Raw genomic sequence first — 15,922 nt, 5'->3', positions numbered from 1 at the left:
GAAACTTACTCTTCCAATCTCTAGTACTACAGCTTTAAACTTCTTTGAAGGTACATTTGCCTTTTTATAAGCAAAATTGTCCCTATATTTTATTCTTCTTTGTCCAATTAGGGATTCATTCCTCCTAATACAAAAAAAAAAAAGACAGTCAGTCAAAAAGCTCTTTAAAAATTTGCAAAATTACCCCAAAGTAATAAATATTTAAAGCATGTTGTTATTAAAATTATTCAAGAAGGTTATCCCAAACTGCTTGTGTCCCATGCATAATTAGACAGTGATGTCTGTTCATCAAGAATAAATGGCCTCTCAAAAGAGGAAAATGTAAATACATGCAATGAGACCTGATGTGTTTATAAGAAAAAGAAGAGTGGAAAGCACAATGTGGTAGAACGGAATTGGACTGAAAATAAAGTAACATGGACACTTCTCTTTATAACTGAGATAAAAATGTGACCACAGACAAACTATCATTGTTCCAAAAGATTTCAATATTTTTTTTGTTCCATCCTGTGCAAGTTCCCAGCCACTATCACTTTCTAAATACCAACAGAAGTTAAGCATTTCAGATAGCTGTTGGACTTTCTCCCATCCCCAAGCATCTACAGGAGTTCTTAAGCTTATTTTCTCCAGTGGATTCCACTCTCCAAATACTGTTAAGTCTCTCATTATACTTCTATTGATACTAACATTCCTGAAATTTATATATTTTTATGGAAGTTCTCTTCCTTTTGCAAGTACTTGCCAGGTACAGCATCCTTCCATAACATGATAAATGGGATCCCAAAACTTAAACGGAATAAAAGGTGGAGACACATCAATACAAAGTTATTAAATGACTGGATGGGTCTGAATAGCTAGTTCAAGGGGTTGAAATATAGTGTATGATCCAATTCCATCTTGGTCCTGGTAGAAGCTGGCCTCTCGACTTTAATTTTTATGAAGATGGTTATGGATCCTGTGATTGATTGGAACTCCAGTCCAGTTGCAGAAATCCCATGAATCTCCCAGTTAGTTCACATCCATTCTGGAAGATGTTTTAGAATGCTTGGACCAATGATTACCGAGAATTTAGGTACTCATCCTCTGCAACTTCATCCTAATACTGGTTGTCTGCCATTTACCAACCACATCTCTTTTTTATGTCCTCCCTCTCCCACACCACTGAATACTTGATGGTTGTTATGTTATTCCAGAAAGAAATGAGAAAGAGGGGAGGTTAAAGGTGCATACATTTAGGCTACAGTCTTACCAACCAGCTCTACATCTACCACCATGCCCCCCGCCCATGTACTGCTACCTTCATCCATTGAGGACATCAAATGATATTCCTTGACCTCTTCACAGCTCTGTGGAGTTCTGACTGATAGCTTTTTGAATTGTTTATGGTGTTTTGATAAGTTGTATTTTGCAATTTTCATGTAATCACACTAGTGATCTTTTATTTCATGGCTTATCGATTGTTTTGATTACTTATATTAATACTGTTTCTAAAAAAAAAGTCTCAGTGGCTCTCTGCCTATTATTTCACAAGCACAACTCTGTTACACTTTATCTGACAGTACAAATCCTCCTTCTTTGTTCACTTTTCAAATAATTTTCATTATTCCAACCCATTCTAGATTCTTCTGCTTGGAATTTTATTGGAATTGCATCAAACCAACAAGTTAATTTGAAGATAACAGGAATCTTTAAATTTTCAGCAATATTCTGTCTGCCAACCAAGTAATGTACTATCTCTTCACTTATTCAAGTCTTTTTAATAATTATTATGTTTTAGTAGAGATGTTTGGTCTCCTTTATGTTAGTGTAAGTACCTTCATAATTCCTGATAAAGTTAAGCATGTACTCCTTAGAAATGAGATCATTTTTCTATTACACCTTCTAGTTGTTATAGGAAAGCTATTGATTTTGCACCTAAACATCTCATAAAATTCTATTATTAGTTCTAACGGTTTTCTATTAATTATCTTGAAGCCAAAAAATAATTATTTGCAAACAATAACTTCACTGTGGAATTCAATCTACAACATTTTTTAACACCCTGTGATGTGATAATCATGAAAGTACTAATTCTAATTTCTATTTTTTAATGTACTGGCAATAACTTTAAAACCAGTGTCAAATGACAGAAAGAATAACACATTTCCATGTTACAGAGCTTATTTTAACAGAAAACATTCTTCTAGAAGTACAGATTAGGTAGAGAGAAGTGATGGAAGGGAATGGGATGGGATTTGGGGATATGAAAGATAGTAGAATGAAACAGACATTATTACTGTGTGTAGATATGTGACTCCATGACCAATATAATTCTGCAACATGTACACTCAGAAAATAGAGAAATTATATCCCATCTATGTATGATATGTCAAAGTGCATAAATGCATTTTACTGTCATGTATAACCAATTTTAAAAAATTAATTAAAAAATTTCTTCTTCTAATCCTAATTTGCCAGAAACCATTGTTGAATTTCACCATGTTACTTTTTAGCATCTCCTAGAGGCTCCTTGTTTACCAGTGATAATTATATTTGCAAATTTCCTACTATATTTGCACTGAGAATAAAATCTACATTTTCACTACTCAACTTACATGCTAGTCTTTTATTTTGGACTTTTGCTTCTATATACTACCAGGTAAGATTGTTTCATTGTTTTCTGTTTTCTATCCTCTTTTTATAAAGCTCTGTTATCAGAGCCTGCTGGACTCAATTTAGTAGAAAACTTAATACCCATGTTTTGAAATAGCTTTATGTGAAAAAAAATTATTCATATCTTTAAAATACAAAAGAATTACCCTAAAATATTTTGAAGTAGCCAAAAATGTTTACTGTTTCACTCAATTCTGACACATTTTTTCCAAATAATCATCACTTTTGACTAGATTTTTAAATTTATTAATATTAAATTGTACATACTATTATCTAATGTTGATTTAGCCACTTTCAAATTTACATTTATTTTCTCCTTGGATTATTTGTTTTTCTCTTATTCTTAATATGCTGCCAAGATATTTACTTAATACATTCATATTCTTAAAGAAACAGCTTTAGCAGTTATCAACTGGACTGTCTTAAAACCAATTTATAATTAATTTCAATTTTTAAATTTTTTCATTCTCTTAGATTTGTTTTATTGCATATCTAATTTCTCTTGTTTGGGATTAAACACAAATAAGCTAGACAAGTGTAATACCACTTAAGCTACATCCTAGTCCCTCTAATTTCTTGACTTTGACAAAAGTTCACTTATTTTTATTCTTGCTTTTTAATAGAAGTTTCCAAAGCTAAAGAATTGTCTCTGTCTTTGGGTGCATTTGATACTAAGGGTTTCTCATTTTGAGGGTGCTTCAAAGTGTTTAGTCTCCATTGGCTAAACATATTAAATTAGTCTTATTAATTATATTATGTATATCTTCTATGTCTTTCCTACTTTAGGGCAGGTGAATCACAAACTCAAGGCCAACCCACTCACCTTAGAGAGACCCTACCACAAAATAAAATAAAAAGGAATGGGATGTAGCTCAATGACAGAGTGCTTAGCATTCATGAGACACTGGGTTCAATCACAGCACTACCACCACCTCCAAATAAAGAGGATTATTCTTTCAATATTACCAGAATAACTGATAAACTGGGGAAAACTGAAGTTAATTCAAGTCCCCATACCAAAATAATTTTTATACATATTAAAGAATTGAACTTAAATCATGAAATTTGGAAAAATGAAGTTGCATATTTTTTCATATTGAAAAAGACAGAAAATTTCTGTGTACTAGAACTTGTTAGGCATATAAATAGATTGTAGTATATCTTTATACTACTATCCAATGTGGAAATCAAGGTGTTGCATCCGCACCTCTTCCTATATTCCCTGACTTGGTGAAGAACAACCTAAAACATCGGCTCAGCTTTGACAATTGAAATCATTACCTTTGTTTCGAACTCAGTTATACTGCTCCATCTCCATCCTCTGGTCTTTTATTATGCTACTGTTCAATGCTTCTAAGCCACTTAGTCTGTTTTCCCTTTCGGAATATCTATAATTACTAGGTTGGACCTTCCACAGTCACCCTTTCAAATTTCCCAAATTTTCCATTTTCACATTGAAAATGTCTTCTGATTTTCTTTGGTATCAACAGTATTATTTGAAACTTCTAAATGCCTAATTTTGATTACATCTTTTTCAATTGAATGGAACTCTCCAGATCTGTCCCATTCTCTGATTACTGTGGCTTGTTTCATTTCACAGAAGCAATTTCCTCTTTAATCTCTTGGTCTAATTATATTTCTGTGTGTTTTTAAATAAATGATTCTCCTCTCTTTTGCTGCCATTTTCAAAACAGATTTCATGTTATTGATATTTACTTTTTTGGTTTTTTGTGGTTTTTTTTTTTTTTTTTTTTTTGGCTGTACTGGGCATAGAACCCAGGGCTTGCACATGCTAGGAAGGAGCTCTACCATTGAGCTATATCCCCACTGAGGTTTATATTAATTGAAATGGGATGAACAGATCTATTCCCAGTTGTGAAAGAGAAGCCCACTTGTGAAGAAGACACATTGGATTTATTTGACATCTCTCGTAATTGGCATGAGACATGATCATTTTCTTTGGGAACAAAGACAATCATTCAGCCTTAGAGAATGAGAAGAACAGCCTAAAGCTATCTATTGAGGAGCTTCTCGTTCACATACACAAATGGAAGCCCCAAAGAATGGCTCTGCTCATTATGATAGAGGCATTAGAAGCACATGATAAACAACCAAAACTGGACTCTAACCCTTATGTGAAAGGGAGCTGATAGATAGACAGATGCTATTATCCCTCCTAACCAAATAGCAAAAGACAATCTATTTCCTGCCTGAAATATGAACATGGTCTAGTCTCATTTCTTAGTGAAGTTGTATAAATATTTTTACATTTAGTCATTATTTAAATGCACACACACAAATCTTCACTCTCTCCCATGTGGTAACTACATACACTACACTTTTCCATCTACCCCATGTATTTGAAAGGGACAATGCTGCTCATGTTTTTGGAAGTTGTTTCCATGCATAAAACTGATATTACAAATACCTTTTCAAGAAGTCAAGGACAGGAATTGTTATCTCCACCAAAAGGGAAAATTTTTCATCATTCAGGCATTTAAGCATAACTTGTGTAAAAAATTCCAGGAATCTAGGTCTGTGCTTAAATTTCATAACTATAAAAACAAGAAGTTTGCATATAGTTACCATACACTTAGTTATTAGTATTGAAAGTTTACATTTTAATACTAGATTAATGTGATGTGAGCTATTGTTTTTTCTAAGATCAATTAATCCTTTACAGTCTATGTTTAATTTATTTTCCAAAAATCTCAGTGCTGAGAAAGATTTCATTAAAGTCATTTCTAATGTATCACTAACTGCAGGAAAAAAATACTGATAATTGTCAAAACCTGTTGTCGTAATTTTTACTATATTTTACTCCAAATTTAAGCAATAATGTTGCTCTCTTCATAGATGAACTTAAAAAAAATCACTGGTGCATTTTCTTCAGTGCCCTCATTTTTGTAAGTTTCATAATAACTGTTCATTACCAAAATAAGCCATCATGAAGGTAGTCTTTCTAATCTTTAAATAAGGTACCCATTTAAGTCTCTCTATTACTTGGCAATCAAGATACTTCATTATTCATGAACAGATAAGAACCCCAAAAAGTCTGCCTAGAACAGATGAAGTCTTTATATAAACAACAGACACAAAATCTACAGAATAACAACTTTCAGTGGGAAGTCGAGTGAGCAGCACACAAACATCAGGTCACCTACCTTCTTTCACAGCACCTTTCACTGACCAATTTAAAACCACAGGGTAAAGAAATATAGGGTCTTCTGCTCCTGAGAGTTCAGCCGCAACATCTAAGGTTTAAGAAAATTAATAAGTTGTAGTTCTGTTTAACATGAACAACCAAAAATAAAAAATTCTTTGGAGGGGATGGAAAAATAGGAAATACTCAAATATTCCTTCTAAATTGTGTCTTAAATATCAATTATACCATTAAATTTTGAAAAGAATCCAATGATTTCAATTATTTCATTATTTTTTTCCAAAAAGTTAAAGGTTCACCACCAAAACCTAACAATTATATTAATTCCATTGTAATAAAATTATCTTTAAATGATAGTAAAGTACCACATAGGTACTAGAGCCAGACTGGGTTCAAACTCTAACCCTGACACTCTTAAATTGTGAGACCTTGGGAGGTAACTTAGTTTCTCTTTACTTAAGTTTCCTTATATTTAAAATGTGGCTAATAACAATACTTTCCTTAAATGATTGTTATATATGGGATAGGCTGAGTTTTAAAGTGAATAAAATACTCAAAATAGTGGCTAGTACACAGCAAACTGTATACAAAACTTATTTTTATCATTGGTGTTGTTATTAAACTGTTTACTTAGTAATCTCACATTGTGTTTCTCATTAAAATGTTTCTGTTGGTATCTGAAATTTAGTTCATGTTTCTAAAACATTTTCTAATTTAAGGAATTATATTTTTTAGGTACAACAAGATAATTAGTTTTTCCAAAACTTGGTTTACTAATTATGGAAATAATAAGCCACTGGGTTCAATTTATAAATTCAGCTTGAAACAGGCATGGAGTATATGGAAAGAGAGAGGGAAACAATTCAGGTAATTCAGAAACAGTATGACCACCAAAGTACAACTAAGGCACCTAGTAAGATAGTTGAGGGAGGGACATGCAGTTCTACAGATATAGTCCATTCCCAGAAGACCTTGGGTCCAAACAAGGAGCCTCACACGTGGGAGAAATTTGGGTACTCTCTTGTTCCTTTAGAATATTATATATATACTATATTATATATACTAACCAACTTCGGAAACTAAATCAGTTTCCCAGGCAGATTTCCAAACTGCAAACTCCTATACTAATTGTTCCATTAACACATTAATCTATTTTGAAATTACTACAGTACAAAGACCCAAAATTAATCTCTCTCTCTTTCTGCTCTACTAGGCCAAGGTTCAAGCCACTTACCATCCCTCACACTACCCCATCCTTTCTCAATTGCATCTTTGCTTTCAGTAATTCTCAATTTTGTGCCATCCTACCCCCACCCCACCGCCAATGCTTTTGACATTTGCCTCTTGGTTGGTTGTCACAACCAGGGGTTTGGTGTGTTATGCTTCTATGAGTAGAGGCCGAGGATACTCACCAACATTCTACAATGCCTAGGACAGTCCCCCACTACAAAGAACCAACGGGCCCAAAATGGCAATAGTGTCAAGGTTTAGAAAACCTGTTACGGAGTCAGAAGACATGGGCTCAAGTCCAAGCCAGCTACACAACTCTGAATAAATCACTTAATATTCATTAGCCACATCTGTAAAAGGCAGTTAGCAATCCCATATTAATAAGGCATTGTTAGGATTAACGACATAATGTAAAGGCACTGTGTAAACCTTATTGGGTTTACCTGACACTAATCTCATTTTAAGCCCTTTAACAAAATATTTTCCCAGTTTAAGAAAATTGCTGCATAGACATATACAAAAGAAAATTTTACATTGTTTTATCAGTTTGAGTAGGTGTGTCTCCAACAAGGTCAATTGTTCATTTAATTTTTCAGGCAACAATATCTGTTGTGGCTTCTTAGTTTTTACAGATTTCTTAGATGAACCCTAGAAATATTGATTAAATGTCAGAATGCTATAAAAACTGTCATTCTCAAATAACTTTCTTCAAATTATTCCTTCATATTTGGTAGGCAAAACTAAGATATACATGATTAAACAATACCAATTAGTAATTAATAATAACAGATATTATGTTCTAACTAAAAGCCAGACACTGTACCAAGAGTTTCATAGAAAGTAGTCAAAGCTCTTTTCTTAAAGCAGATGAAGATATGTCTCTAAAAGTCTTTTCAAAAGAAAATCCCTAGGCCGTGTATTCATATATGAACATAGGAAAGTTATATCTGATTCATTCTACTGTATTTCCCATCCTAGGCCACCCTCAGGAATGTATCCCTTTATTCGTTTTTTCTCTGATGGAGCTTCTTTACAACTAACCTAATTGCCTTTGATACTCTGCCTTTCACTGAAGTATAATGGGATCTGTAATTAGTGGATTAAGAACTGGCCTGTCTATACTCAACTCCCCATCATGTTTTCTCTGTCTCAGCCTATGAACTGACCTGTCTCTCTCTCTCCTATTCCCAAACATCTTCCAAGCCTTTTTAGGTTTAAAGGGAGCTTGAATGGCTCTAATGATTTCAGACTCCTTACAACTGTCCCAACAACCCTACTCAGAGGGAAACATCACAACCTTCCACTGGATCAAGAGAGTGGTGCAAGGTCCTGCCCCACAGTAATGTAAAATGAGAGTCTTGAGTTAAAGCCTGGACAATTTAAAGGGGCTAGCTGAATGGACTCTCAGTAAACACTGGGTGAAAGACTCCAATTGCCAACAGCTTAGTCAAAACTCTCTCTAGATCAAACAATGCCATCACTACCACCAACACCACCACAAGAGTGGTGCATTAGAATTTTAAAAGTCTCCCAGTAATGGAGTGGTGCTTTGTGGAGCTTTGTTGGCCAACAAATGCTGACTTAAAAAGTAATCAAGTAATCAGATAACACTTTCTTGTTTTTATCTCAAAATATAATGGAGATAGAAATGGGCATAATCTCAAACAGGGCTGGAGGCAAGTATCTCGAACCAAGTAACAAGGGGCTTCAAGTAATTCCTAGCGTGCCTCAGCAACCCAAAAAATCAAGTAACATTTAAAAACTTGATCTATAAAAACATTTAACACACATATTTCAAATAAAGGCAATAAAGCTTATCTCTTACAAGAACCATGCTTAGGAAGCACATATTAAAAATTAGTCTCAAAAATTAGCAGTCTCATATAGAAGAGAATTCAGATATTGCAATGAGTTTCAGAAATCTACTTTGAACACAAGCTAAAAAGCTCAGATGTATATTCACTATATTCAGTTACCCACCCAGAATGTAATCTTAGATTCAAAAGGGCTTTTAGTCTAATGTCCAGCTGGGTGTAGGAAGTTCAGTCATCACCTAACTGATGGCCAGTATTGTAATAGTGACCATTCGGCACACTAACATAGATGCTCCCTTTATTTTCTTGACCACAACTCAAAAACAAAGAAACAACAACAAACAGAAAAAGAAACTCCTACCTATATTACTTTTCTTCTATGTGAATATGACAAATCAAAAATAGATAATTTTCTAATATGTTTAATGATACTAAAAGAGACCTCCAAAGACCCCATTAAGTACATGTGTAAAAATGAAAACCAAAAACCAATTACCTCATCTGGCATGTCTTCTGGATCATTCTTACCAAATAGTGACCTGCACTCTGTTGTGATGTCCAACATCTTTTTTCCATAATTTATAACCATTGCTGCCATATCATATTCCTTCCATGAACGTAGAATCTAATTAAAAGTAAGTATTAGTTATCTCTGTTGGAAGCTTTTGGTCTGATTTCAGTGTGATGCATCATCTTTCAAAAATTTGAAGTCCTATAAGTTTGGGGGTCTAAGAACCTCCCTGTTTTTGTTAAGGAAACTGGAAGTTTACCTCCAGATTCTATTTCCCTAGAATTCAATGTGCACTATTTTAAATGAACTAATAACAGGATCTCATCAATAATGAATTCCCCATCTTTCTGGGTCAGATGGTCACATGCCCTTTGGTACAGTAACTATTTAAAAAAATGCCATGTTGACACATTTTTGAAAACATATAAGCATCACCTCTTATTTTGAATTGCTCTTTGTTAGAAATGGCACAAAGACTGACCTTGTGGTATCTTAAGGGCATTTATGTCAATCAATGATTTCTAAGACATCTGGTAGAGGACTGGGCTAGAGATAAATTGGTTTGGGCAGATTCTCCAAGGATACTAGGGGAAGTTTACACTGTGATCAAAGAGGGAAAGGCCTACCCTCTCATTCTCATTTGCATTTCCTAGTTCCAGTGGTTATTCTCTGGCCTTCTCCTACTCTGGCCCTACCTCAATTACCTCCTTTTGTTTTAATCTTACTAAATGTGGAGCCAAATATATGTCTGACACCACATTTCAGGACTTCATGCTTTCCTACCTTGTCATTAAGCCTGGGCTCTAGTATCAACTCCAAGAAAGCTTCCCTGCCAGTAATCTGGTTTGTATATATCCTGCTGTGCTCATGAGTCTGAGAAAGATGACACATTAATCGTGAGCCTGTGGGGTAACTAAAAAAAGTATAAATAAGTTTGCATGAACTTGCTAGGTGTAGATATATTCTGTTAAGTTGAGTAAGTTAGTACTTAAGTAACAACTGTTACTTCTTATGCAGGGAAGGGATATATAAAGCTGTCAAAAAATAATGAGGGGTTGTCTAGACCTGATGGGACCTACCTATTGTTAAGAAGTGGAAATATCTCTACAGAACCAGGACAATGTGAAAAACTAACGGTGGCTGTGGAACAGTCTGTGGGAAGGAAAATGGTGAAATAAATTTTAAAAAGCTAGATGGGGTTATATCTTACAGTACCTTGAATGCTTGGCACATTGGTCCAATCTCATTTAAAGGAAATATGAGAGGGGGCAAGTTTTGTTACTAGAAAAGGAGCTAGTAAATTTTGCTCTCCACTCTCCTTAATTTTGCTTTCTGATATAGTTATAACCTGAGCCTAGAAAGAAACTGCATAACCTTTTCCCTTATTTCTATATGCTTGTAGAAAATAGTAAATGATAAGGGGTTTTTCCAAATGATGAGTAATATAAAGGAATAATTGTATTCAGCATACCAAGTGATGGACAGAAGTCAAAAGAATACCAGATGTTTAATGCCCCAAAACTTTAAAACAATGAAACATTTAAGATGATGAACCTCAGAAGTGGCCCTTTATTTAGAATTCTGGTGACTTTTTTAGAAGAAAAAAAAACATTGCTGTTTAAAGAAAAAAGATTGAGCCACGTGAAAATATAACCAATTTTTTTAAAACAGAGCAATGAAAAGAAGCAGAGCTGTTTGACTAATTGCCCTTTATAAGCTCTAAGAGAAGATCTATTATTGTTAACAGCTAATAAACACCTGAAATCTGGGACTCAGGAGCAAGCCAGGATTCTGGAACTGCAGGCCAGGTCAAAAGGAGCTTCTAGAATGGCAACACTGAACATATCAACTTCGGACTAATCCAGTTCAAGTAATAATCCACTGACATTAATTGATTCTTTTTTTAATGTTCAAACCACATTTAGGGTCTTCCCTAATAACATCACTTGAATTTCAGGGATTCCGCAAGTGAGGGAAGAAGCAGGCAGGGTCTTGGATGGCAAGTAGAAGGTGCACAGGGTCATTCCCAACACCCCTCTGTACTAAAATCTGTCCAAGGCTAAGAGAGGCAGTATGTGAACTCAAACATGGTCTGGAATCCTATTTCCACTAAGCTGGTACTCTCTGCTGTCTTCATCAGGGAGTGCCTAAGCCCTTCATTTCTCCTCAAATCTCTAGAACTCACAACTAGTGTCTACCTCCTCAATGTCAGAAAATGACTGCTTCCTTTCTCTGCTCCTCTCCACCAGTATTCAAATGTTTTGAGTACTCAAATAAGTAGAATTGGCTGGTTGGTTGGTTGGGTTTTAGCAGAAAAAAAGTGCAACTGGCAAATGGTAAGCTGGCTTGGAAAAATTTCTCCTTTCTTCAAGAAACATGTCATAGCCCCTGTTAGTTATATAAATGTTCAGTGAGTAGCCATGTCCAATGTCCTAGAAGGAGAGAGCAACCTGGCTCTTCTGTATTTGAAAGAGACACCCCCACCACACCCCCATTTCCTTTATGGGAGAGCCTGGCAGGGAAGGTCAAGCAGATGAAGATATTCTAAAGAAGAGTAACCCCTGGAAGGAGTGCTCTGGGCCCAGTACAACACTAATTGATATGTAAGTGTAATTGCAGCAGTGGAAAAGGAGAGGGGTGCTTTCCTGGGTGCTTTCTGACAATGAAAGAACTGACATAGCAGGAAGATTGTCAAGGCTGGGAAGGAAATAGGAATGGCAGAACAGCTTGGGACTAATCAAACTCTCCAGTTCTTCACCCTACCTAGAGTTTGGAAACACTTATTTTTCTATATTTTGGCCCCTTGTACTACATGCACCCTTGAGATTCTTAAATAACCCTCTTCCCTTCTCATTCCACATACTGTCCCCGGGTGACATCATCTATTTGTACTGAATATGCTAATGACCTCCTTATCTTTATACATATTTGGCCTCTCCTGTACTCCAGGCCTACTGGACACTTCTTTGGACATCCTGTAAACCTCAAAATTCAGTCTGTTCAAAACTCACTATCTTCTCCCTTTTACCACACAAAGTACTCTCATCCAGGATCAACAAAAAAATTGTTATTTATGCCCAAGTGCCCAAGCAAGGTAGCTGGATATTACAGTTGACCTTTCCCTCTGCCTCCTCTACACCCTATGTTTTGATAGGTGTCTAGCTTCTCAATTCTATTTCATAAGTTAACTCTTGAATCCTTTCCATTTTCTCTACCTCCCACTTTTCCACACTAGTTTAGTTTATCATTTCTCATTTTCAAACTATCCCCTGACTCAGGTCTTATCGCTCTCTAATTGGTAGCTATTGTTCAAATAGAATAATTCCTTTTTTCCTAAAATGCACACCTAATTACATTATTTCTGGGTTTAAAACCCTTCAATGGCTCCTGTCTACCTCAGAAGATGGCCCTTCATCTGTTCTACTGTTTAAGGCAACTTGAATATTTAATCATATAATCCTGTATCTGTCACTTATTTTTCTATATACCTAATATGCCTATATAGATATATAGATATATAATCCTATATTTGTCACAGATTTTAAGCTCCACTTACTGTGTCTTGCCATAAAAATGTTTTAACTATCAGGTAATTAGTTATCTGTGTTTTTCTGTATATTCTGAGCCTTGTTGAAGAAGGTGTCCCCTGATTCCAAGGTCATACAAGGTCATAAGGTCTGGACCTTATTTGTGCTGAGGCAGAGCTCTGGCTTTTTTTACTTTCAGAGGAATAGTCAGTTACATCAACACCTTCCATTAAATCAACTATTATAATAAACCATTATTTCCTCAAAGAATCAAATTGCTAACTTTCTCATATATTAATTTCTTCTGTAGATTTGGAGCTATTCCTGTATCCTCTAATCCCTTCCACTGAACTATCTGCCCACTATTCTGTTAATGCCAATTTTTTTATTAAAATGGCCTTATGGTAAATTTTAATATCTATTGAGAATTTTTAAATTATTCTAATAAGTTCCAGAGAAACCCTATTGGGATTTTGATTAGAGCTGCATTAAATTTAAATGTTATTTTAGGAAGGATTTACATTTCTATGACAGTAAATCTTCCTCTTCGGGAACTTGGTATGGCCTGCCATATGTTCAGATCTTATTTTATATCCTTTGATAAGACTTCACAGTTCTTTTATTTAGGTTCTTTGACACTTCGTTAAGTTTCAAATATCATGTATTGTAAGTTTCTCCATTCTAACTACTAGTAGTGGGGAAAAACTATCAGTTTATAAATGTTTCACATATAATCATTTGACACACTGTCTTTATAATTCTAATCATTTTTGCTAGCTTCTCCTGGGTTTTTGAGACCTTCATAATTATAAATAAATTAGGCTTTCTTTCCTAATATCATATCTTCATCTATTGCATAAGAGAGAACCTCTGAATATACTAAATCTCACTGTTAAAAGTCAGCATCTCTTTTCTATGCCTGATTTTTAAGAAAATGACTTCAGAAATTTGCCATTTAATATGATATTTGCTATAAAATTTGGGTAAATGTCTTTATCATTGTTCAACAGCTTCCTTCTATTCCTAACTTATTAGAAATTTTATTAGAAAAGGTTGCTAAGTATTATTAAATACCTCTGTGGCATTTTTCATATAATCTTATTGTTCTCCTTCTTTAATTTGCTGTTATAAAAAAAATGAGTTTTGTTTTAATTCAGACTTGTTTTCTTTTTCTTTTCTTTCTTTCTTTTTTTTTTTTTTTCTTGCAGCCCTAGGAATCAAACCTAGGGCTAGCCTTGATCTTTAGTACTTAACAATGAGACAGCCCTCACACTGACAAATGACAAGATGCCATCCAGGAGCAGGGAAGGGTACATGACAGATTTGAAAGACACTATCCAATGCCTTTATTTGTCCTGATAAATGTTTGGGGACCTTAATTCTTACTTTGTCTGATATGAAAATTGCCATTTTCCTCCTTTATTTTTGTTTGCATTTGCTCAGTGCCTTTGTCTATCCATTTATCAATCAACATCTGTCACTTTGTTTTATGCAAGTTTCTTCAAGTGATAAACATTAGAGCCTGACTTTCTAGCCCGTCTGGCAATCACTGTCTTCTAAGACCACTCACACTTAGTGAACCGGATAATACACTTCTATTGATTCCACCAAAAATACTATCTCCTTTTCCCTTTTCTTACTTTTACCTAATCATCAGTTTTCCTCTCTCCCATTTTTTCCTGTTCTTGTTTCCTCTCTCTGATTCTTCCCTGTTCTTTTTTTTTCTCCCTATCAATTTGGAACTCCTACTAGGCTTTAAAGTTCTGCTCAGGGTAGTAGGGGATAGGAAAGGTAGCAGAATACAACAGTCACTAATATGGCATTATTTAAAAATGTGAATATGTAACAGATGTGATTCTGCAATCTGTATTTGGGGTGAAAATGGGAGTTCAAAACACAATTTGAGTCAAATGTATGAAAGATGATATATCATGAGCTATGTAATGCTTTAAATAATCAATAAAAAAAAAAAGTTCTGCTCAGGGTAACATGTTCCCAATAATCTTTAAATGTGTGTGTGCGCGCGCGCGTGCGCAAGTGTGTGTACACACACATATATATATTCTATCAAAGAAAATAAAAGTTTTATGTTATATGTGTTTTTATGTAAAAATAAGTTCATACAACTGTAGTCCACACAAATCCACCTGCTCACATATGCCCCCATCCCGAACAGGATGCAAGTTTTAGTCTAGGTTACAAATAAGTTTTCCCTTCAAGGATGACTCTACTCTTTGAAGAATCCCTACTTAGCATTTATATTACAAAGTGCTAGTCATGTCATTATTGTCTATTTAATTTTAATAATACATACATTGCAAGATTCAATGCTCTCATTATTCCTCTCTTTTTTGTCTTTCCCTATCTTGGGATTTCTGTTCTGATTCAATTGTCATTTGAGAGTATTTCCCTAAGTGTTTTCCTCAGATAAGTACCAGGGCAGAAGACTTCAAATGCTTGCACTTCTGAAAATGTTTACTTTTGCCCTGACAAATGAATGATATCTTTCCTGGTTATTAATATTTGAACCTTAGTGTTCTTCCCTCAGGACTCTACCAATGTTGTTTTGGTGTTTTAACTTCTAGAGTTGCTGATAAAAAGTTTGAAGATAAATGATTTTCTTTCCATCGCAAATAATCTGTTCTTTGGGTCTCAAACTTTAAATTTGTCTTTTCTCTTTGAAGTCAGTAATTTCACCAACATCTCTCTGCCTGGGATTCAAGAAGCCTATTACCTCCATTTGTTTCTTTTTCTACCCCCAGACTCCTGTTATTTTCATGTTATGACTTCTAGATCTGTACTCTAAATTTATTTACCATCTCTGGGTAATTCTGCTCTACATTGTGAGGTATTTCTTGAGCTTCCAGATTTGATTTGAGAAATTTCATTGTCATATTTTCAGGTGTTTAATATTTCAAACATGTATCAGATTTATTAAATTACATTTTTATTTCAGGAGGGGGTGTTTAGTTGGTTGGTTGGTTGGTTGGTTGGTTGGTTGGTTGGTTTTGGACCATCTGACTGC

At 34.7% G+C, this 15,922-nt stretch overlaps 1 protein-coding gene across 1 annotated transcript in view; it reads right to left on the bottom strand.

Moving 5' to 3' along the window:
- The window catches only part of CFAP54 (cilia and flagella associated protein 54), a gene marked incomplete at its 3' end in the record, with an annotated part of 282,789 nt that overhangs the window by 184,968 nt on the left and 81,899 nt on the right, over positions 1–15,922 (bottom strand). The window contains exons 27-31 of the mRNA XM_081309497.1: positions 9,356–9,484; positions 7,579–7,693; positions 5,817–5,906; positions 5,081–5,207; positions 10–124 (exon numbers count right to left, since the gene is read on the bottom strand). Of these exons, the coding sequence (XP_081165623.1) occupies positions 10–124; positions 5,081–5,207; positions 5,817–5,906; positions 7,579–7,693; positions 9,356–9,484 (576 nt within the window). The remainder of the gene's footprint in view (positions 1–9; positions 125–5,080; positions 5,208–5,816; positions 5,907–7,578; positions 7,694–9,355; positions 9,485–15,922) is intronic.

The sequence above is a fragment of the Spermophilus citellus genome, assembly GCF_964194105.1.
Source record: "Spermophilus citellus genome assembly, chromosome: 10".
Lineage (NCBI taxonomy): Eukaryota > Metazoa > Chordata > Mammalia > Rodentia > Sciuridae > Spermophilus > Spermophilus citellus.
This window is presented reverse-complemented; position numbering and strand designations above follow the sequence as displayed.